General features: G+C 32.8%; 1 protein-coding gene across 1 annotated transcript; it reads left to right on the top strand.

The window, feature by feature from the left end:
- Positions 1-3065: 3065 nt before the first annotated feature.
- Positions 3066-15784, top strand: LOC133177063 (helicase with zinc finger domain 2-like). Its single transcript, XM_061312154.1, has 17 exons — positions 3066-3267; positions 3455-3494; positions 3726-3805; positions 4099-4308; positions 4489-4525; positions 5061-5191; positions 5301-5420; positions 5509-5563; positions 5822-9611; positions 9708-9793; positions 9909-10046; positions 10135-10272; positions 11775-12376; positions 12513-12734; positions 13566-13722; positions 14031-14198; positions 15605-15784. Exons 1-17 carry the CDS (start codon positions 3079-3081, stop codon positions 15760-15762), a joined length of 6321 nt encoding a protein of 2106 aa, XP_061168138.1. The 5' UTR covers positions 3066-3078; the 3' UTR covers positions 15763-15784.
- The last annotated feature ends 9469 nt before the right edge of the window (positions 15785-25253 follow it).

The following is a 25253-nucleotide window of genomic DNA, read 5'->3' as shown; positions in this document are numbered from 1 at the left end:
AGTTTTATGCTAAAGTTTTTCATATATATTTTCTTCCGGCAACACCCTCTTTTCAAAATCGATACTACGTGCCTGCTTTAAAAAGAAAACACATATGAAATGTAAATGTAGGTTAAATAAATGTACATTTAAGAAAGTCATTTCCGTTCCATCTGTTTAAAGTCATTTAAAGCATACGGCGGAATAATTTTGAAACCATTCACATTTTCTGTAAAATTTAAGTAGTAGTTCACTAAAGGATAGATTCGTTGGATCGGATGATGCTCTGTATTCAGTCGTACGATGCAGTGGCGGATTTAGGGGGGGGGGCGCAACCGGCGCCCCTCCCCCTAAAATTGTTAAAGTTAGCGTAAATCATAGTTTCGTCGAGGAAATGTAAAAATTTCTACTTGGTCGGCCTCATCTTTACCCTACAAAATCTCTAGAATCCAGGAGCTTCCATGGACTTCAATAAAACATTCCTATTCTTTTTTCTGATTTTTACATCCAAAAAGTAATTTTTATATATTGATTAAACGAATGCACCGAAAATTAGGTAGTGTCATTTCTTTTAACTTGCTGTTTATATAAACTGACTTGTAGATGATGAAATAAAATTTTTTGACATTTAGTTTTTGTTTTACTTTGACAGCAAAAGATTTATTATAAAATTCATGTGCCTTTTCCTTAAACTGTTGGATTTTTTTTTTAATTGCCGATTTGATGCTTTGCAAAATTATTATATCTTGTGCAAACATACATGTACATGTATATGAATGTAGTGAAACGATATTCTATAATTAAATACAATTGATAAAGATTTTATGTTTTAAAGTACAACAGTACATATTAATTGATATTTTTTTCTTTTTATGAAATAAGCATAGGGTTTGAAATCTAAACCACTATACAAGTGTATTACAAACGTATAAATTTTCGTGATCTCAAAGTACGGTATGTATAGTTAGGCTAATTGTTTCTTGCTCAGGAAAATTCATAACACCTACATATGAACAATTCATAAATACTTTCACAATTATTTATCTACACTTTTTTTTTTAAAAAATCATCTAGACCTAAGTCTATCTTAAAATTAGGAAGAATGGAATTTCAAACAAACCTCTATATCTGGAAAGCAAATTGAAAGTAGAATATTGACGTCTGTTTCTATTTATAGATACTGAGTTTCCACGAATTGTTTACATTTGCGCACTCTGTATGTAACAAAAATAAACGCTGATTTTCAAAAAGTTGACCCGATTTCTCTTTATAAAGACTTACCGTTAAAAGGTAGTCCATACTTATAGCATCATACACAAATCTAGACAATTGCAGAAGGAATTATTACGAATACGCTGAATTTTCATTGAAAGGACACTACAGACAGAGTATAAACACACGGTAAGGGACCTTAAATTATCAGTTTGTAGTCTTGTTTAAAATCGGTTCTAGATATTATTGAATTAGATTCATTTAAGATTAATTTGATCACTAACGACACAGATCAACCAATTCTTCATGACGATTTTGCTCTAAAAAAGCAAACAAACATCAGTTTTGAAAGTTTTTCATGTGTTTTTATACTGCGAAGAGGAGTTAAAATTATCATTAATGTGGCATTGTCAGGATTGTACATCTGCTTTTTATACCTCCATTGTAGAAATGATAGATATTTTATGATATGCTTTAAGAAATTTAATATTTAACTTTTCCACAATTGTTTGAAACTGGGTCAAAAATAAAGAAGAGGTACAAAACCACATGAAGATATTGTACTATATTGCACAGTGTAAAAAAAAAAGGTGACTCGAATACAGAGGGTGCCGAGGGACGCTGTCTGTGCACAATCAATCTGACTGGCAAACCTGTACTCTGAGTATTCAAGACACTCGTTCAACATGCATTTAAAAGTGATAGGGAAAGCATAAAAAAAATTACAAATAATTATGTACTTTGCACAAAATAGACCTTTATGAAATGAGTTATAGATATTTTATATTCCAGTTTTCAGAATCATGTTGCACTTACTTGCATTAAATTTTGAAATATTTAACATTTCCACAGTTAAAAATTGGGTAAAAAAGAATAAAAAATTGAAGAGATACAAAACCATATGAATACTTGTTAAAAATAAAAAATAAAAATAATAGCAGCATACTATAGCATGATGTTAAAAATGGACTTGAATACAGACGATACCAAGGGACGATGCCCGTGCACAGTCAATCTGATTGGCAAACTTGAACCCCTCAGTATTCAAGACACTCTGTCAATATACATGTAAAAGGGAAAGAGGAAAAGGGACAACAAAACCTACTTTAGAAGTAAATATGCACTTAACACAAACTAGACTTTAGTGTCAGAACTGAGTTACTGATATTTTATATTCCAGTTTTCAGAATCATTTTACCGACTTAAACTATTATTTGCACATTTCCTTGGTCATAAACCAGGTTCACTTATTGTCACTGTCCAAGTTATGAAAATTCTTACACAATTTGTTTATTTATTCAGAAAGGAAACTGAATCTAGCACCTGGAAATTCCTTATATGCGTCATATACTGCACATTTTGTTGTGCTTAATGTCATAAAGCTATAGCATAGAAACCATTTTAGTTTTCTCGTTAAATATAGATCTATTCGGTAATATTAAGACCAATGTGCTTTCTGGATTAATTTTTTATACTGATTAGTTGTTTCCTCAATCAATACACCTTTTTTTTTATTCGGTGATTTTTTTTATGGATTTTTAGTGTAGCAAAGGTAAGAAGGATTGTATATACATGTATCAGGAAATTAGAATACTTACATTTTTTTTAAATACCCCTTCTATGAATTTATTATTTTTTTTATTTTAAAATTTATATAAGGAATAAAATAAATACAGTAAATGAGTGTAGTGTTTTAACCGCTTTAAGGATATAGACTTACATGTAATGTAATTAGTAAGCCTCATAACTATAACCGTTGGGACCAACACTGAGTTATTTTTAAACTCGCTGTATATTAAATATACCGAACTTTCTAGAAATATTTTTTTAAAGAAAACTTTAACGATAAAACAATTACCTATTTTAATAACAGGGTATATTACCAGTATGGAAACAGACTCGGACTGGCAGAAGTTCCATCTTGCGGCAGACACCTGCTGTAAGAATGGAGATTATATCAGAGCCAAGGAATTTGCAACACAGTTATATGACTCCATTGCATTATATTATGAAGAGGAAATGGACGATGAGAAAGTCTGTGTTGCTTACGACAGATGTTTAGGTCTCGCTTTAGAGGTAAGTACGAAGTACGAAATTTGGAAACAATGTAAGGTCTGATTTTATTTTATCTAGATGAAGTTGAAGATCATCTGAGATGTAAGATCCGTTTGATATTCATCGTTATCAGTTTGATATTCATCGTTATCATATTCATACAGAAACCGGAACTGCAGATCTTTATTATTATTATTATTTCTTTCAGCTTAATGACAGTAGTTTAGCACTAAAGTGCCTTTACCGAGGTATGTGAATTTGGTTGTTATAGTATTTATGCTAAGTGATACCTAGTTTGGATTGATAAATTAAATCGATACAAAAACGTGTGATTTAACATACTAACATATAAACTTACAGGTTCTATTTATTTTGGTATACTGCTTGAAATTTCTAGAAAATCATACGCGATTTTTGCCTAAAACACGTGTACATACCTCATTTCTATTTTATTTTCATAGTATAACATGATTTTTCAGAGAAATTTCACTCACTGGAGTATATAGACCCTGCAATGTTTTGGGGTGGAATTTTGACAAATCCAGAGTCTCATTTAGCGGTATGAAACCTGTATTTTAATTCTAGATCTATCTAGTAGCGTATATGTTGTGGATAAATGTGACTATTCTTTCTGAAAAAAGAAATCTCTTTTGTTATAGAATGGAACACTTTAAAAAAAATCTTTTCTATGAGACTGTGATTATTAATGTTTTCTCTGGGCATTTTGACTCAGTCCCATTTATGAAAGAAACTCTGATTATCTAATTAAGGATGCAGTATCCCTGATAGATTTAAAATTTAACAGCATTATTAATTTGGAAACAGTGTAAGTTCTGATTTTATTTTATCTAGATGAAGTTGAAGATCATCCGAGATGTAAGATCCGTTATTGATGAGTATGAACACAGATCGGGGCCAGTTGTTTCGAATTGCATCAAAGAAATACAGATATGCTATCACCTGTTGCTGTCCACTTACTGTATAGATAGGTCAAGTATGGAACTTATCCTGCGTGAGGTTCTAAAATTTGATATAAGCAACGGATGGAAACTTCTGAAAAAGGTAAATGCGATATTATTGTATGTAAATTATTTTATTTAATTATAAAGTAAACATTATCGTATCCAAAAAAGTATGCTATGAAAAAAACTGTCACCGAACAGTATTTTTAAAAAGTTTGAAAATCAAATTTCGAGATTAATGAAAAGATTATTTATCTAAAGTGGAAACCGTTATTTACAGCAAAATCCCAGACCGGTGTGTGGAATGTGCAAAAATCGTAAGTTAGTTACTACTATAGAAATATTCTGTCATCTCAATCCTAACAGGACTAGGTGCTTCTCAATATTACCTAAAAACAGAAAAATAACTTTAAAACGTCCTGTTGGAATACAGTTGATTAAATTATTTTGCAAATATTCCTCTCTATAAAAGTTTGTTAAAATTGTGACAATCGTCAAATTGATATGCAAAGATTTCCGTGTTATACGTATACACTGGCAGGTTCAAATTTGTCAAAATCAAGATCTTCAAAGTTAGGACACAGCAAAGAGGAAGTTCTATCAAAATAATTTTGAAATCCTTCTCTAAAAGACAGAAAATTACTGATGTAGATTTTCATTTGTTAAGTCTATTGCCTGGGGAAGAACTAGGGTATAAAAGCTTTGTATTAGCTTTGTTTGGGATCAAGCTGAGTTACTTTACATTGTATTAAATATAGGAAATGGTGACTTGACTTAGAGAAGCATAGTGACCAGTTTTTATCATTTGAATGAAAGTAAATGTTTTTTTTAAATTTGAAATCATTGATTCAGTTTGCAAGAGTCATTCGTCCGACCCTAATTTGGCATTAGTGATGGAGCTGTGGGCGTGTGCGTTGGAACAGCTTGAAATGTTGGATGTAGCGATCAACAAGGCAAAAGACGCCATAGCTATGGCAGAAGCGGTCAGTTATACTATTTTTTTGATTGATATGCCATGCAAGACTACTTTGTACATTGAGAAACAAAAACACTCGAAACGAGTAAACATTTGTTAACGTTTGAATGCTACAGATACATGATAAAACATCCTTTGAGAGATTACTTACCAGACTAGAAACGAAGGTTGCAGAATTGAACGAAAGCACATGTGCAGAAAGACCTGAAATAGCTGCTGCCAAAGTCTCCAAAAGGGTAGGACAATATATTGAATTAGAAAGCTATAAGTTTAATTGATATCGACAGAATCAAGAATAAAATAATTATATTGAAAAAATTTCAGAGTAACACAGACGTAAAGAGGGAACTATTAAAAAGAGAAAACAAGCGTGAAAGAGGTTTGTTTGATGTTTTTTTTATACTGAACAAATGTGATCTGACAAATCTGATAATTTAATGATTTATAAATATAAGTCATGGAAACTAAGAAGTAAGTAATGACTTGAAATTTGCACAATGATAGTATGTTGCTAAATCACAATGTATTATATTATACTAATTTTTGCATAACAAACAGCAGGTTCAAGTTACAGTTTAACAGTTATTATACATTCTAGTATGTAAATGTTAAAAGTTAACTTTAATGCATTTTTCAGTCAAAAAGAAAAATAAAGACAAGGAAACTGTCCTTGGTAGATTAACGACCACAGAAAGTGATGGAACAGAACCAAATTGTTGTTCTAAATATGATTCGGATGCTTCTCAAGATGCACAAGAAATAACACTCACCCTGTCAGATAACTCTCCCAAAAGCTGGAAAGATGTCAAAGATTTTGACCTACCTGTAACCAAGCCCAAAAGAAAACGAAGGCGCAACCGTACTGGTGACTCTGGATTGTCCTCCACTGGACACCAAACAGGAACCCCAGAGTTTGGTAGTGAGGTAAATTCTGAGGGGTCATGTATTTTCTCTAATATGCATGTAGCTGATTCTGAAGACAGTGAGGATGAATACCAACCACTTCCTGCAAGTTCAACTCATGATCTTTACTTTACGGACCAAACACAAGATTTCAATTCTCAGTTTTTTAATCAAGAGAGCGAAGAGGATGATCTTCAGGAAGATACTTTTTTTAATGAAAGCTGTGAACGTCTGCTGCAACCTGAGGACATAAATCTTGATATTATGCATGACATTGACAAGCGTGTCTTGGAAAATGGTTTGAATTTGTCAGAACGTTTCATTGGAAGCTTTAAAAGAAACAAAATGAAATATGCCGAATATCCAGATCTGAAAACAAAAGAAGAATCATTGATGCTTTGCTTAAAGAAACCACAAAAATACAAACATTGCAGAATCACAATTGAAACCTCTCATGGAGCAGTCTGCACAGTATTGGACGAAAAAGACAAAATTAAGACAATAGAAATATCAGGTCGATCAAAATGCGGAAAGGTATATAATGAAGATGAAGTAGTTGTAGAAATCCTCAGTGAGCCACTTGGAGGAGATGTCATTCCTCGCCTAAATAAAACTCCCAGTTTCGGTTACAAGAGTGAAGGGAAAGTGTATGGGCAAGTAGTTGGAATAACAAAGAGGACACGTTTCAACAACATTAAAAATCCAGTGTTGTTATGCACGCTTGATGCATTTGAAACACATCTTGTGAAGCCTTTATGCAAAACTGTCCCAAAAATTAGTATCCTTCATAACAATATTGAGAATCAGTTCCAGATAGAGACATATAGATTTGACGAGAATGCAAAAGATCTGAAATTTGAAGAATTGAAGTCAATAGATCCGGCTAACCGTAACGGATACTTATTTCTTGTTTGTCTCATTTGTTGGAATGAGCTCTATCCTGTTGGTGCAGTCCTCTCCGTACACAGCTTCAGTGAAAATTCAAAGTCAAATCTGAAGGTACTGTGTCTCCAAAACCAAATACCAACTTATTACAAGGAAGAGACAATACAGCTTACAAATGACATCATTCAAAACCCATTCCAAGAGAACATGCATAAACCCAGAGAGGTTCTTGCAGAAGACCATCAGGCCTTTACGATTGACCCCCCAGGATCCAAAGATTTAGATGACGCACTGAGTGTCAAAAAAATTGAAGACAATTGTTATCAAATTGGCGTGCACATTGCTGATGTAGCGAGTGTCATACAGAAAGGTGATTCCATTGATAGAGAAGCCAGAGAAAGAACAAGAACATTTTATCCTGGTGAAGGTTATCGACCTCATCACATGTTGCCCGAGCCTCTAAGTACAAACATTTGCAGCCTTTTGCCAAACGAAAATAGGAACGCCATATCAGTCTTCTTTGTTGTTAATTCCTCTGGAGACGTGACTAGTGCTCCCCTAGTAGAAAGAACAATCGTGAAGTCATGTCGTCAGTTTACCTACCAGGAGGTTCAAAGAATAATATCTGATCAAAATGAAAGCAATAAGACTGAATTAAATGAAAATATTCGTATTTTGAGTGCCATTGCCGAAAAACGTCGGAAAAAACGTCTTGGAAACAAGCGTTTTGCTTTTCAATTCGAAGGTGATTATATGAAAAGTAGCGACAGCTATTACTCAGCAATCGATGCTCACAACCTTGTTGAGGAATTTATGCTTTTGGCAAATCATCAAATTGCTAGCTATCTATTGAGTAAATATCCAAAATGCCTGCCACTCAGAGTTCAGGAGCAACCCTCAGCAGAGAAAGTAATGGAATGGATGGAGTCAAATCCAGTAATAGGGAAGTTTGTGCTTGGAATTCAACATCTGCCATTGCCGAACAACACAAGAATTGATGTTGGTACAGTTTCACCAATGAGATGGAATAAAATATTTCCAATTCAGATATCTGTCTGGAAAAGAATGACCTTGAATGTAATGGAAGGAAATTTTGAAGAAGTACTTCGTCTTATTGGATGTGATGAACTCCATCCAAAACAGGCATTAGCATTTGAAGAATGGATTGCCTTTCAGGAGTCTGCAAAATACAGATGTTCAGGAAATTTGACTTCAAGAAATGACGGATGTCACTTTTCCCTTGGAATTTTCCCATACGTTCATTTCACTTCTCCAATTCGAAGGTATGCTGATATTATAGTTCAGAGACTTGTTCATGCAGCACTTGATGGACAAAAATCTCCATACACAAAGGAAGAAGTTGAAAGATTGTGTGATGAAATCAACGATGTTACAAAGCGAGAAAAATCGTTTGAGAAACAATGCTTTGCTCTTCATTTAGGTAAAAAACTTTCTAAAAGATCCCAGATGAGCTATTCTATGGTTCAAAATGTGTCGGAGAAAGAGGTTTCTTTGCATTTTCCAGGAATGAGAAAACTACCGAAAGACTGCAAAGATATTCCTTATTCTTTGATGAAAGTTTGTGCTAAACCACTGGTGAAATCTGACGAAGAATCTAAACCACTAGCTTTGCTTTCATGGCAACAACGATTGTATTCATTTACAGGATATGCCCCAAAAATGAGATTTCAGAAGAAAGGACTTACGGTGCGAATTGATCCACACCAACGGGTGACATATCAGCAATTTCCGAAATGGCAGAAGATCTTAAAAGTAATATTGAGTGGCAAGACTTCCCATTTGAAAGAGGCTTTTTTCGGAACGGATCATCCAGATGTAAACATGAGTCAATCTGTGCCTGCCTGCTTCAACGCAGAGTCTGATGTCAGCTCTGAAGTTCGAGATGGCAACATCATACAACAATGCTGTGAATTTAGCATGAGTCTCAATCATGGTCAAATTTTGGCAGTGCAACTAACAGCAGAACCGAAAAAAGGTGTCATGGTTCCTACTGTTCAAATGGTAGAATTAACGAACAATGTGAAGTTATGCCTTCAGCATATTGAAGATCCTGTAAAGTATTTTGCACGTTATTCAACGCAAAGAATTCCACAACAAATTAAATCCCCAGTTGAATACGTAAAAATTTGGTTGAGTATCTTTCGCATGGAATCTGCTGTTAAAATGACCCAGGGGACTCCTGTTGTCATAAATGATTTACCTGTTGAATTTTCTGGCCGCTCAGATTGTAGTGATTGTAACTTTACCTTGCGAAATTCCTTCTGTATTAAAAGAGATCTAGAATTTGGATGTATATCCGAGAAAACGATCATCTTTGGTGAAGAGGATAACGAAGATGAAAAAGAGTCAAAATATCTCTTGAGTTCTGACTGCGTTTGTATTAGATGTGACTTGGTGAAAGGTGTTCCCTCCCGACCTACCATCGAAACAAACCCAGATGACAGACAGATCTGGATAGGTCATGGGGAAATTAACATTTTGCAGAAAAGCAAGAAGGACAGCAGAATGAAAGTCCACATTCGACTACACAAGGACAGTCTCAAGCCAACAGCAGAAATGTGCTCCAATCCTCCACCGCGGTGTGGTGTTGAACTTCTTCTTAAAGCTGATGCAGACAAGTAAGATGCATGATGTAAAAAAAATTGTTCAGTAATTCAGTATATTTCGATTTTTTATCATCGATATCATGACCGGTATATATGTTTTTTTTACAGACGCGTGGAGGCAATTTTAAGTTGTCTTGGTAAATCAACAGATTTGGCAAAAGCAATTGCGTTGACGAAGAGGATCCCAAAACTCGGTAGCTGATTGCTTAATTGTAGTCATTGTAGCTTTCTGTTATTTAAATAAATTGATCAGGAAGCTTGAATTTTGTATATTCTATTTTAAATATACATGCGTGTAACTTTTCTTAGAAAAAGATCATTTGGAATTGTCCAATAAGATAGAGGCGGACGTGACTATCTGTGGTCTAACTCCAAACAACACACAACAGTTGAAGGCGATACAACGTGCGCTGAGTTCTCGTTTCAGTCTAATTCAAGGTCCACCAGGTTTGTGGTTCATATCTCAAAGTACTAGTATTTTTCATTTTGTCAGTATCATGAATCAGATAAAAGTTCAATGTTTATCTTTTTTCAGGCACGGGGAAAACTTATACCGGTATAAAGCTGGTATACTTGTTCGTGAAAATCAATGATATACTTCAACAGGAAGGAGGAGGCCACAAGCAAGTTGTCTTCTGTGGTCCATCAAACAAATCTGTAGATTTAGTTGCCAGTAAGGATTTTAGTGTATTTTATTTTCTGTAAATTTCCTTTACAAAAAATATTTATATATATATATATATATATATATATATATATATATATATATATATATATATATATATATATATATATATATATATTAATCACTAATATTAATTATATATGGGATGTCAACGAGTACCCGGTTAACCGGGTACTCGATCGAACGTCCGAGTATCGAATACTAAAATCGGTACTCGGTTACTCGGATGTATATTTTTTCGTATTTCAAGTGCAAATATTTATTAAAAAACTTTTATTTAAATATGCACTGTCCATGTCTATACAGTAATGAGCGTCACCTCCACCAGTTAATACCCGTTATCGCTTGTGGCTGTGTACATGTATACACAGTTATTACCGTGACCAATCACTTGACACTGTACACAGCTGTTATCGCTTGTGGCTGTGTACATGTATACACAGTAATTACCGTGACCAATCACTTGACACTGTACACAGCTGTCTTCAACTCTTGTGACCTTAATTTTTGGATGGCTTCAATTATTTGATGTTAATGTTTCAATTTAATTAGCATACTGTAGCGAAATCGGACATACTTAGAAATACTGCTACCAATTCAAAAGTGGAGAAATGTTTAAAAATAACCGAAGATTAAAAAAAATGTTAAAAGTCAGCTGTGCGTAGTAAATTAAGGGTGGGGAAACAACGATATATTTAAGGAATCACTGTCTAGTTTTTTGGGAAGAAGAAATCGTCATATTTAATTTTCAGAGATTTCACAAAAAAAAAAAATAAAATTTGGAAATGTCAATAATATACGATACTCGATCACGCCAACGATATTCTTTTTCGCTAGTCTAATCATTACTAAGTTGATCCTTCTTTCCGTTGATCAAAATGTTTTCCTAAACAAGAACTGTAAACTTAATCATTAATTTTGTAGTCATTGGTCATGTCTTTTGTGTTTGTTTGATACATAAATTAAGTACCAAAAATCATTTTCGTTGGTCTCGAAGATTAGAACTACTAAATTGTTTGTAGCATATAATATGTATGTACATATTTAATGTATATAACACTGAAAGAATCGAATAGTTTTATATATGTGGGTCTATATATGTATAATATATAATGTAGCAAGTCTACTGAAATTATTATATATAACTTTTCATTGTGTATATTTCATGTCATACTATATGATGTGCCATATGGCATAAGGAAAATAAAGAATTGAAATGTACATGCATTAAAAACGAAAGAAAACATCGATGGGGTATACAGTAAATCAACAAACTTTTACATGTATACACACATTTTCCGAGTACCCGGGTACTCGATCGGAAAATCGTCCGAGTAACCGATTATCAAATATTGACCGATTTGACATCCCTAATATATATATATATATATATATATATATATATATATATATATATATATATATATATATATATATATATATATATATATATAATGGTTACACATTTGAAGAATTTTTCTCTTTTCAAGGATGGATGCTCAAGAAGTTAGGTGAATATACCCCCAAAATTGTGCGCATGTATGGCAGTTCATTGGAAAACATTGTTTTTCCAATGCCTGGAAGAGATTACACAAGTAAAACTTCGTGCAAAGACAACAGACCAGATCCGCAATTAGAAGATATTTCCTTACACCATCTCATTCGAATGCAAGGAAAACCACATGCTGAAGAATTAAGAAACTATGACAACATGTTCAAAAATAACCCAAGCTTTTCTGATCAAGGCGAAATACAGAATTATAGAAAGCTGCTAAACAAAGCTTGCCAGGAGGAATTGAAACACTATGACGTCATTTTTTGTACAACTGCTGTCGCAACAAATGCGAGATTTTCGAAGGCAACACAAGGGAATGTTTATCAGATGATCATAGATGAAGCTGGCATGTGCACTGAACCGGAAACCCTTGCACCAATCATCACCAACAAAGCAGAACAGGTTGTACTGATTGGTGATCACAAACAGCTTCAGCCAGTCGTTCTTTGCTCAGAAGCAGCCTCGCTTGGATTGGAGAAATCGTTATTTGAGAGATATGCAGATCGTGCTGTGTTCCTAAACTGTCAATACAGAATGGTAGGTGATTCAAATAAATTAACGTGTATAGTTTCCCAATCAGAGAAAGTGGTTTTTAAGAAATTATTAATTCATTTTACATATGGAAACTAATTTTGATGTAAATATAAGCACGATAGATTGTAATGTTTTTCAGCACCCAAGAATATGCGATTTCCCTTCAGACAAGTTTTACAAAGGAAATTTGGAAACAATGCCTTCGACTGCATGGAAGGTAGAGAAACCCTTATCCCTCTGGCGTGTACCAAACGTGCCACACATGTTTTGCCATGTTGAAGGTGAAGAGGAGAGCTTAAGCGTTACAACCGAGGAAGGAAATCAGCAGTCAAAAAGCAACAAGGCGGAAGTGAAAGAAGTGGTAAGAAGTATTTTAAACCACCATTTACACTGTTTTCAAAAAAGAGGTATAAAATAAGAATCATGATGTGCTACTTTCTTTCTCTCGCACTTGTCGTCAACCAGCCTTTGAAAGAGGATAAAAAATTGAAGTTCATACTTGGCTCAAAGGTTGTTTATAAGTACAGGTTTTGTCATGGTCCTGAATTTTGGTCATTTAGTCAAGCTGATTATCAAAGTACAAAGTCCGGGATATAGTTGTGCAATTAATAGAAACTCGTACTTGGCTCGATTGCAGACGACAACGTTTCTCCGGCATATGGAGAATGTATCATGGTCGAATAGTCAATACAGTTGGAGAAGTTCAAGACTGTATATAAAATGGCTTTGTAGTTTTCTTTCATTTTTTGTGAATGTTTATAGCTTATGATTCTTTTATATTTAATATAAATAATACCTAAATATAAACATACCTTTGATTGAGGAGAAATGTATGAGTCCCAAAAAATAACATAAAAATGTGAATTTCAAAGCATCTATTCAGTATGTTCTTTTCAAGAAACACAAAACTTCAAGTATATCTAGTAAAAATTGATAATACGAATAAAGCAAACGTCATTCAAATTATTCTGAACCAAGATTTTAATTTATTATTCAACTGAAATGGTCGAGGACTTTAAAATCGCCTGAATAAAATATTCTGATCCTTTTTGCCCCGATGTTATCGTTTTCATATATCTCGTGAATGTTTGATTAATTGTTTTTCAATGAATTTAAGAGCAAGACTGCTATGTAAATATTAAATATTAATTACTAGCTGCTTAAACAATGTTTTACCTTTTACTCTTTGTAGGTTCGAATCTTTAGTGAACTGGTTCAGCGTGAGAAAGTAAATCAATTCCAAATCAACATTGTTTCTCAGTACAACGCCCAGTGCTTTGCCATTAAAGAGGCATTGAAAAAAGAAAAATTCATTAATTTCAACGTCAACACTGTAGTGGCAAGTCAAGGTATATACAGATTTGTCATAAGCTTTTTTAGTGGTGTTGCAATTGTCTATGTTCATAGATCTTTCTATGATTATTGTCCAAAAGGCATGCTTATTATCTTAGCTTGAACTTTACAATTGTTAATGATGCATGTTTGGGTGATAAACATGCAAACACTTATTTAAAAGTTCTCTCACCTCACCAAACTTAGTGATATCTTGATAAAGATATAAACAGACATTTCTACATTCATGAAAGTACTGTATATGACGTTATTTCTGAATAAATAATGTACAGAGTCAAATGTATATGATTAATTTTATTTTTAGGAGGAGAGTGGGATTATGTGATATTCAGTACCGTGAGATCACTCCCAGACTACAGAATAGAACCCAATCCTACTTTAGGCTGGTGCAAGCAGAACCTGGGCTTTATTACTGACCAACATCAAATCAACGTGGCTCTTACTAGGGCAAGGAAAGGTCTCTTTATCATAGGTAAGAAGTAAATGATTTCGAATACTGTTCCAAATGCAGGGTGTTTTAGCAAATATGTTCAGACTTTGGGATTTCCCTGAAAAGGTAAGAAGTGTTAAAGGAAGTCAATTTAGCAAAAAAAAAAAAAAAATAAAGAATATAAGTATGCAAGGTTGATCTTTTTTTTTTTGGTAAGACCTTTTAAAAACATGGACTTTAGAGGCATTTCTTTTTAATTTAATGTCATTTGATAATGTTTTCCAAATGGCTGTACGTTTAATTCTCAGTCACCAACTTTGTTTTGCCTCGGAAGTCCCATATTGCTAAAATTTGAACACAGATAAAAAATTCTGTTTCCTAGAAAGAAACTTCTCATCTGATTACTGTTTTGCAAAATTCTATTCAATAGAATTTGAATAAAATTAAATTAATTAAAAGACTTTTGCATAAAATTATTTAACAATATCGATATTGTGATATCTTTTATCATACATAAAAAACTGACTGATGTAATTAATACTTTCAATAAACAATTATGACGTTATTGTATAATATGTAATACTTTACAATAAGATATATATTGAGAGAAAACATACTATTTAAAAAAAAACAGTTGCTATTTTTGTAAATATTTTATCATTGTGCAAAAATATAGACACCCAAAGTTTGGACATGTTTGTTAAAACAAAAGAATTCTCAACTTTCAAAGTTTAGAAATCTATTGTATTTAGAAAAGTAATTACATAGTTTACTGTAGTTACTGGTGAAGAGGATTTTTTATATCAATGATAAAAATTTTACTGCAGTTCATGGTTTCACATAATCTGTTATATCTTGTCTTTCTGTTTGATGTCAGAAACCTATAAAACTAGCACATAGATAACCCTTTAGAAATTTATATCTTCAGAAACTTTTTATGTTTCCAATTAGATCGTACACGTATATCTGCACATCAAGATAGAAAGATAAAGTTGACGAATGTCACCTTTAACAACTATTTTTGCAAATAGTTCGATTAGTTTAATGTGTTGATGTCTTAAGAATTTTTTGTTGATTTGTTGTATAGTGAATTTGTATGACAAGGTTCTTTGTTAAGTTTTTTGAAAATGGCTTCATAACGAATGTAAAGGAAAGACAGTGGTTGCAGACCACCTTACGATTCAAAACATTTATTTTTTGTCCGAGGAATAAATTTTTCAATAAGGAAAATATTCATACCAGAGCAAGTCCAAAGAAAAATGTATATAGAAATAAAAGATTTTAGGCGTGTTGACTAAAACTATAATGTATAAGTTCATACCTATAAACCAAGCGATTTTTTTTTGTCAAGGCTCATAAATGGATCCTCATAATAATAAGGTAATAATGAATACACAATATTTTAATATTTTGTGTTTCAATACTTAGTCTCGATATTGTTTATACAGGAAACAAGAATCTAATGAAATGCGACAATGTTTGGCGCGACTTATTAACACACTACAGTCGACAGGGCTGTGTCGTGGATGCGGAATCTGTTAAGTCCAAACGCCAGAAGAAAAGCAGAAAAGTCAGAGAGGCCACACAGGAAGAATTCAATGCTTAGAAATGGAAATGTTATGAGTAAAATTGTTTGTTTTGTTTTTTTTTGTCAACAAAGTTTAAAATGTACATGTCGTATGTAGTTACATCATAAATAATTCATAGATTTGTTTAAAAAAAAAATAAATGTCTAAAAGTAGGAATTAGATTTGTATTGTTTCTTTTGTATACAATTGAATCTTGGCTTATGTTTTTTTTTTAATTTGTTAACACTAATAATGCAACTTTTATTATTAATGATTTTAATTTTTTATGAATCCTGTAATTTGTTTCCTTGTCGTTTTTCTTCCATAATCTGATCTTTACATCATGTGATAAACCATAGAGATTTTATTTTACTTTCTGTTTTATATCGTTTTAATGTTTTTTATTAACCTACACACAACTATGATATATGTTTTCTATTTGTTTTTACTTATGTTTTTTATTCAATTTATGCATATGGAATTGCAATCAACGTTTCAAAGATTTGTTTATATTTATGTCACTTAAACCTTACACATTTCATTTTGTTGAATAAATTCGTTTAAAAAACACACAAACAGACTTTTGAATGCTTTTTAATGACAAAATTAATAATTTTTAAAAAGGTTAACAGAAATTTAATGAAGTTTGAAATTTGACCATTGAGACTCGAAATGAAATGAAGTTTGAAATTTGACCATTGAGACTCGAAAAAAATGAGTTTGCCGATAAGTTAAACATCAAGGTAACCTTTCATTATGTTGAATTCATAAAATAATGATGAGATTTGAATAGCCAAGTTGTTAAATCCAAATCCACAAATAGTCTGAACAAAGAAAATATTCTTTCCAAATAAGTTACAGGATGCCAAAGTGTTAAAATTGTAATCAAAATCCAGTGACCGAATCCACTAAAGACCACAGGTAATATTAGGTTGTGGAATTTATATGACTATGTATATCAAAATTAACAATTTCTGAAAAGAAACAGATCAATGATTTGATATAGAAGACTTGCTTCGCTTTTTCAATTCTCGATTTCTAAGTATAAGCTGGTAACGCAATCGAGACTGGTTATCCAGAATGCGTGATTTCTATAAATAAATTCCTGAATGACCTACCATAATCAGGCAAACGGAAAAATCCGTAGACAATTCAGTGAGAAAATAATGGTTTAACAATTTTTATTAAAAACGTTAGACAACATTCGTATTTGCTGACATGTCATTGTATCGATCATAGAATTTAGGAAATGTAAACTTTAAACGAGAGAATTGATTTTCTTGTATCATCAACTTAATTTGTCAATAGCTTGCCTCGTTTAAGAAATTGTTCATATCTGGACCATGTTCAAGTGCTTTGGAGGAGTAAGCATTCCCTTTCGACCGGTCACTCCTGCCGTGTGCCAATTTTTTTTTTTTTTTTTTTAGAAAAACGTTCCATTCCACTCAACAACAGATTGTATTTGCAAACAAAGTCATTGTATCGACCATATAATTTGGGTGATGTTGACTTGTATCATCAATTTATTTTGTTCAATAGCCTGCCTCAATTTAAAATTTGTTCGTACTTAGAACATGCTCTTGCGTTTGAATCATCTTGGGGACATAAACTCCATATTCAGGTGAAAATGGTTTATTAGGGAAGTTGACGATAGAAAAGTTGAAGTCATCACGTTACTTATAAAATAGTTGTTAGTTTGTCATCAGTGTCTTTCTCTAGTAAAACATCTAAATATGAAACAGATGTGTTAGACTCTGTGGTGTTTTTTTATTTCGAGTTCATTGGAATATATCGAATCAATGTCGGAATGAAAATCAATATTATTATTGATAAAAAAAAAAGTCCTCCATATATCTAAATGTCAGATTGAAAGCCACTGCAAGAGACTTCTTTTTACCATATAAAAGTTTTTAAATAAATTTTGCTTTATATGAATGCAAAAACAGGTCTGTTTATGAAGGTGTAGAATCAGAAAGTTTTTTAAACACAATTAGTTTGCCGATAGCCAATGACAAAGTATACAAATACGAGTTCTATTTTTTTAAGAAACATTGTCTATGATGTCAAAAAGCCGGGTCCTTAATCAGTCATGGGGAATGATTGAAAAAAAGTGTTGAATAGTCGTACGTTTTTATGCTAGTGGTTTTGGTAAACTTTTGTAATATCGAAGTTCCTTGGAGTTTTTAAAGATCCACATTTGATTAATACCAACTCTCGAGTGTCTCCTTGAACAGTTCTCCGGAAATTTTCACCTTCACTGCTGTGAATATTTCCGTGAGGCGTAAAGAAAGAGTTTTTTAAAAGATATACTAAAACTCGCGATGTATCTTTCTTTGTAAAAACTTTGGCTAATGCTAAAAATCTAGTATAGGTATAGTAATTCAAATTCAATTTGTTGTTGGGGATATTAAAAATATTTAAAAGTTGTTTGGTATGCCAAGGTATTAAGGAGGCTGGGGGGTCAACAAATTAACCACAAATTAACCACCAGATTTAACTTAATTTTCTAGATATGATATCTTAAGCTGTCAACTATCAATTGGCAAAGAAAAATTTCAAAAATTATAGTTTTAAAATTTGATCATTTTCTATATCTTCATATGGAGCTTTTCTTCTAAAGGAGATCAATATAGTCTAAAAATGGCCACAACCCCCCAGTCTCTTTAACGAAAATCCTTTGTCCTCCGACAAAATTAAATGATTTGACCAACGATGTCGTTTTAATTAGTGCGGCATAATAATATTGAATTTAATAAATTTTTTTAATAAAACGGGATATGATATTGATAAGATGTGACGCATTTACTATATCTTGGCTGTCAACCAACCAAGTTCATGCATATTTCAGAGAATTCAAAACGAAAATGAAACACGTTGACAGTATTTTAACGCCTTTTTTAAAAATGGTAATTTTTACTACCTGACAACAAGTAAACATCTACTGTTAATATATTCGCTATAAAAACTTGTTTATTTGGATTAAAATGAATAGGGTGAGTAAAAGCTACATTTTTTTTTTTTTAATTTCAGTCAAGTACTCGTTTGTTTAGTTTTACTCTTTCTCTCTTTAGTTCACAGGCACTTGGGGTATGGACCCCCCCTTTCCATTTTTTTTCCTTTTTAAATCTGGGGTCGAGTCACCTTTTTCCTATTTTTATATTCTAATATGCACTTTATATTATCAATAATGTAACTCTTTTGTCTCTATGTGCTGTTTTTAAATATACCGTTTTCGACTGATACATAAAAAGAGAGAAGGCTTGCAACTCTTTTCTCGTCGTCTGCCTCACCTCGCTTAAACTTCGCCTGATTATTTATCTAAAGCATAAGAACACATGGGATATGCATTCATCAAGAAATTTGTTACATATTCTTCTTCCTTTTCATATTTTCATGTAATTTTTATGTGCCCCAGATTTGTAAATATTTCGATTAAATCAACCGCATCTAGGGTAAATTTTGTTGATGTGCACTCGCTGGGACGGAAGTGTCCGGTATTTTCGGGAGTCATCATTAAGTGTAATGTCATTTGGAACATTAAATGCAAGAGGGAAAAATCCCGAATGTTCTCTTCATATTACATGTAACGGTTAAGTTCTGTGTATAACAAGATAACTCTAACTAGCAGATTCTAATGGATGAAGATAAACATTTAACATACGACCTAGACAATCAAATTTCTCAATATTTTTTGATTACATAGCTTGGAATTTTTATATAATGCAGAACATTTATAAAGTTAGAGTTACCGTTATTGCACTTCCGTCCCAGCGAAAGGGGGGGGGGGGGTCCATACCCCAAGTGCCTGTGCTTTAGTTTACAAAAAAAACAAAACGAAACAAAACAAAACAAAAAGATAAACTCAAATTTTAACACTGCCTATATGTCACTGACAAAAAAAATTATTGAGCAGAGCTGCCTATGAATTACATCCATAAAAGGAAAATAAAATACATGATTATTATTAAGACGGTTAATTTGAAAAAGTATGCTTAGATAACAAAAGTAGTTTTATAATGTAAGAAATGAAAGTAATGAACCGTGGATTGAATAAAGAATACGAATTGTAAACAAGGCAAAAAGACAGAGCTCCGAAAAATCCAAAGGTGGGAAGAGTGAACATCTCCTTTCGAATGGTCACAACCGCTGTGAGCTCTCTGTATTGTTCAGGTAAATAAAGAATTACGTAGTAAAAATGGACAAACGTCTGGTGGGAAACATGATAGTCAAAGTAGGGTTGTCTTGTTTATAGATGTTTGGTGTACTGGATACCTTTTTTGTCATTTGTGTAGATTCAACCATGTTCAAACATCTTTGGAGAAATCAATGAAAACTACGATTAAAAGCTAACTGAAAATTGAAAATACTCTGTATGTTTTATGACCCGAATATATTTTGACTTTTATCCTTCTTAACTGCTCTAATGAGTGCAAAGACCTATTTTTGCTTATTTAACTATGAAGAAAAAAATAAAATACCTTACGCAACATAGTTATTTTCTTGTTCAATATTTAAAAAGGAACCTTGAAAATAAATGTATGCCTATTTAATCATTGAACAACGGTCGATATTTAACAATGCTGAGTAGAGAGGGAAAAGCAATTTAACTTTCAAAGTCTTTTTAAAACGTTATATTATATTTGCTTAATAAAACATCTTCCGTAATGAAATCAAAATGATATCATTCATGACTGATAAATCATGTAATATCTATTTTTACTGCTGACTGCATTACAGAGATTGAATTTTAATAAGTTCACCTTTATCAATAGATATCAATTAGAACAGGACTATCGAACACCTCTTATATGTAATATGAAGATAACAAACAGTAATGAATCACAAAAATCCATTGAAACAATACAAATTTGGAGCAGAGCAAACAAGGCCGTTTAAATAACATTAGAGGTGGGATATATTGAATATTACATAATATTTATATTTAATTTATTTTAATGATTTTAACACTTTACGTAATCTTTCTAAACCGTTAGACAGCGGTAGCTCGTAAAAAATGAATTCAATCAAAAGTTGTATTTCATTTATGAAATTTGCTGTAAAATCTTTAAAGTAACAGCATAGGAGTTGATAACTTTCATGTTTAATCAAGGAATTAATCTTAGTATATCACAAAATTAAAAAAAATACAAAAAACCTTTCTTAAACCTTCGGATTAAAATGATTCAGTAAACTGTTATTGAAATGATGAAGCAGTGCCTTATTCGTTTCTTGAAACATCCACTCAAATATTCTTCAAATGTTTTAAGAATTTTCTGCTGCTCTATGAATAGTGGTTGTGTCATTTATTTATTAGTGTTAAAGTGAATACTAAAATACGCCGTCGATCTTCACTGAGAAGGTTAGAAATTATGTACCAGTAGAAATTGAAAGACCACTCAAATTCTGCCCAGTTTTTCTTGTTATATATTTACTGTAAAATCATATCAAACCTCGTTATCTCGAACTTCACCTGGCCAAGAAAATACTTCGAGATATCCGAGAATTCGATATATCAAGGGTAAAATACTTAAGAAATAGGCGCTTGGGACTTCAAAATCGCTTCGACATATCCATCGTATTCGAGATATCCGTGTTCGAGATACCGAAGTTCAACTGTACTTTCGTGGGGTCTAATTTGCAAGGTTCGAGGAAAAGTCAGAATGCGTTCTTTGGGATTTGATTTCAAGATTTAAGATATGCAGAGTTGTTATACTGTACATATGATATTTTACCTTTCATGGACGACATGAGTTCGCGGGTCTATTCATACCATGAAAACAATGAAAATGTTTTTGTTTTGTTTGTTTGTTGTTAAACGTCCCTCTCCAGAATTTTTCACTCATATGGAGATGCCATAACTTGCCGGTAGAGGACTGCAAATTTATACCTATACTCGGCACTTAGGGCCATTGAGCAATGAGGGTTCAGTTTCGTGCCAACACCTACTGCAACACGGGGCCTCGGTTTATACGGTCTCATCCGAAGGACCGGTCTCCACGTCCGGCAGTGGATTCGAACCCGCTACGAAAGTATCAGTTCCTTACTCCTCGACTTTTGAGCAGACGCACGAACCACTGCACCACGCGGGCGGCAGAATGAAAATGAAACCCACGCAAAAATAAATGAATTTTTTTTAAGAATTTGTATTTTACAATACAAAAGACAGAAAAAGAAATAACAGATAAAAAATTTATGTAATTGATTAGTAGTTTGCCCATTGACCCACTCTAGAATGCAAAATTATTATACTAAAAATGGGATCGGATATCACGGAGGTTTGACGCATTCAAATTACGAACATAAACTCTTTATGCAACATTAACTAAACCAAGTTAATTTCATTCATATATCAAGGAATTTAAATAGAAAATGAAACATGATAGCAGTAAGAACTTTTGTTTTCTTTCAATTGAATTTCAGAATAAAGAAGGAAACCTGTTCTGTGTTCTGTATTATACCTGTGAAAAAAAAAACAAAACAAAAAGAGACTCACATGACAAGGGTTAATAAGGGCTATCTCTTTTTTCTCATTTTCCTCTTCTTTATAAAATGCTCTTTTCTTTTAGCCAAGTACTAATTTGTTCCACCTTTTCACATATCTTTTATCATTATATTTGATTCCCGAATAAATCAAGGACTTCTCCAATTCAGAGGTTGCCCGTATCATCGATGACTTTAAAGATATATATGTTTTTTTTTACTACTGTACGCATTAATAATTTCTAAAATTGTATGAATAGCATTTTTTTTTTACAATACATCTAAACAAGAATAGATATGGGTATTGCATATCCAAGATATTCGACTTTTAATTTAATCGAATTTTCACTGTGCTCATCTGATCTGTAAAAAAAAAAATGCACGTGTTATCAAAAAAAGTTCTTCAATCCGTAGCAAATACTGTCATTAGTATTGCGTCACTAGCAAACAGTGCACACACCTGTGATTACAAGACCAAATAGCCTAGGTCTACACAAGTGCGACCAGAAAGTCAGTCTAAACTCGTTGTTTTCCCGCTTGTCGGGAAGTCCTGAGAACTTGCGATTGCAGCTGTTGTACAACTATTCTGTCAGTAAACAGTTATTAAAAGAAGAAAACACACACACACACCCTCTCTCTCTCTCTCACACACACACACACACAATTAATGATTATCATTGTCTATCATAAGAAATTGTATGATAATTAACGAACAATAATTATGAAAGTAATGAATTTGTGAAAAGATTGTCAATCGAAGAATGACATACATAGCCTGAGAAGGCAGCTGACTAAGAAATATGAATACTTCTTATTTACATTTATGTCTCTCACTATTTCCTAATACAAGCAGCTCACCGCAGCTTTGTTTTGCTCCGAATTTTATTTCAAATACGACAGGACACTTATATGTGAGAATGAAAATTGTCATTTATTCAATACAGTAAATGACGAAAAAAATAAGTTTTACAAACAAGGGGGGAAATCAGCAAATACCAAACATTTTGAACATATAGATATATACATTTTACAAGATATGCACACATACGTTCTGATTTCCCCCATAGAAAATAGGTCACAAAGAAAACTTTAGCTCTGACTAGATACAACATAAACTTTATAAAAATTGGTATACGGCTTACAAAAAGCAAAAGATGGCGACAAATATGGCCAATATGCATATGGCATTACCAAAGACAAAGGATGTTCAAAAATTGTGATATTAACAAAAAAACTCGTAAAAAATATACATCATGAACACAGACTTCAATATGCAAGGGATGTAACACTGTATATAATACAAAAATAAGAATCACATCAAAAACTTCAACCCTGAGTACAAATGAAAAACAATAGGTGGAAATGAGAATGGGGAGGCGGTGGGCAATTAAAATTCCAAAGGTCTAAAAGCGTGTTCCTCGAATCAATGTTTGGCAATAATAACATAACCACGTGACTCTTTATCAAATTCTAATTGGCTAAAGCACCATCTACTTGGCTCATATTACCAGGGGTTCAACACAGGGTTTAATCGACAGGGGTTCATTTCTGGGGATATAATGATTTTCTTAAAATCATTTTACGTTAATTTTGTTTTCTTCCATATATAACATAAAACATACACATCGATATTCTAAACATTTGTTGTAATGTTGTATCTGCTGATCATGAATTGAACTATATCTTTCAGAGCAATTGTGTGAAGAGTACCTGTCTTAAGTAATATATCTTGAAAAAATAGTATGCACTGTTCGAATATTTTAAAAAGAAAAGTCGCCCCAAAAAATATTCGCTGCAATGAATCAACATATTTTGACTTTCATCCAGATGCTTGTCCCTGGCATCAGATATTTACAGAGACAAAAGTATAGTATATGGGGAAGAGAACAATGGGAAACAATGTAGTTACTCTGACCTAGATTTTGATCGGGGGGCGGGGGGTTATGAATATAAATGCACTTATACCGAATGAGAAAACAAGGGTTTTAAAATGTCAAAGTGGGGGAGCAAGAGCAGGCAACAAATTCTCTGTCTGTATTTTTGCCGAATCAGAAATATCTTGGCACTGTTTCTCCATCTTCTCTTATGGTTTTCCGTCATTCTCGGCAGCAAAGGTTCATCTGAACGCTATATATTAAGTAGCGTTTAATTCAGCTATGACAAACTCTAGCGAATCATGAAAATGCTTAGATTGTGCTGAAAGCAGTTTTTCTACGAGGAGTTGTTCGTAAGGGTCTCGTAGGTTGGTAGATTAGGATTGTGCTGAAAGCTGTTTTTTCTACGAGAAGTCCCTCGTTAGGATCTCGGAGGTGGGTAGAGGAGGATTTTCATGGGCACTAAGTTATCCCATTTGTCATAAGGTTCAGCTTTTTTGTTTGCCATTTGAGTTAATATTCAGAAAAATATCCAAATATGAAGCAAATGTTGCAGAATCTCTCATGTCTTTGATTTCAATAACTGGGGTTTATCTAATCTTTAAAAAAATAAAAGTGATAATTTTAAATTGATAAAATGTTAACGATGTATCAAAATGTCGAATTGAAGGTGACAGCAACATTTTTCATAGGGGTTTTGAATTATTCATGTCTCATAAGAAAATTAAAACATGTCAGATCACAAAGGAATATAATTTCAGGAATTCCAACCGATTGATGGAAGACATGATCTCCAAAGACTAAATAGATATTGTCAATCATGAATGCCAGCATCTTTTTGATGAAATATGGAGATAACGAAAAGTATTTAAGCTCAAAGTTCATTAAAACAATACAGATCGGGAGCAGAGCAAACATGGATCTCCAAAAACATCATTAGAGGTGGGATCAGGTGCCATGGAGGAGTGAACATAACGGAAACTACGTCGACAATTCAGTATGTAAATAATGACCTAATAATTTGTATGAAAAACGTTAGTCAGCATATGACTTAATGATAGATTGTATTTGCTGATCTTACAATATCATTGTATCGACCATAGAACTTACGAAATGATGACTTTAAACGAGACTGTTGATATTCTTGTTTCATCAACTTGTTTGTCAATAACTTA

Source organism: Saccostrea echinata, unplaced genomic scaffold (genome assembly GCF_033153115.1).
Source record: "Saccostrea echinata isolate AGI-Se365-2 ecotype Australia unplaced genomic scaffold, CSIRO_AGI_Sech_v1 ptg000086l, whole genome shotgun sequence".
NCBI classification, from domain to species: Eukaryota; Metazoa; Mollusca; class Bivalvia; order Ostreida; family Ostreidae; genus Saccostrea; species Saccostrea echinata.
The sequence above is the reverse complement of the archived record's forward strand: the minus strand, read 5'-3'. Positions and strand labels throughout refer to the sequence as shown.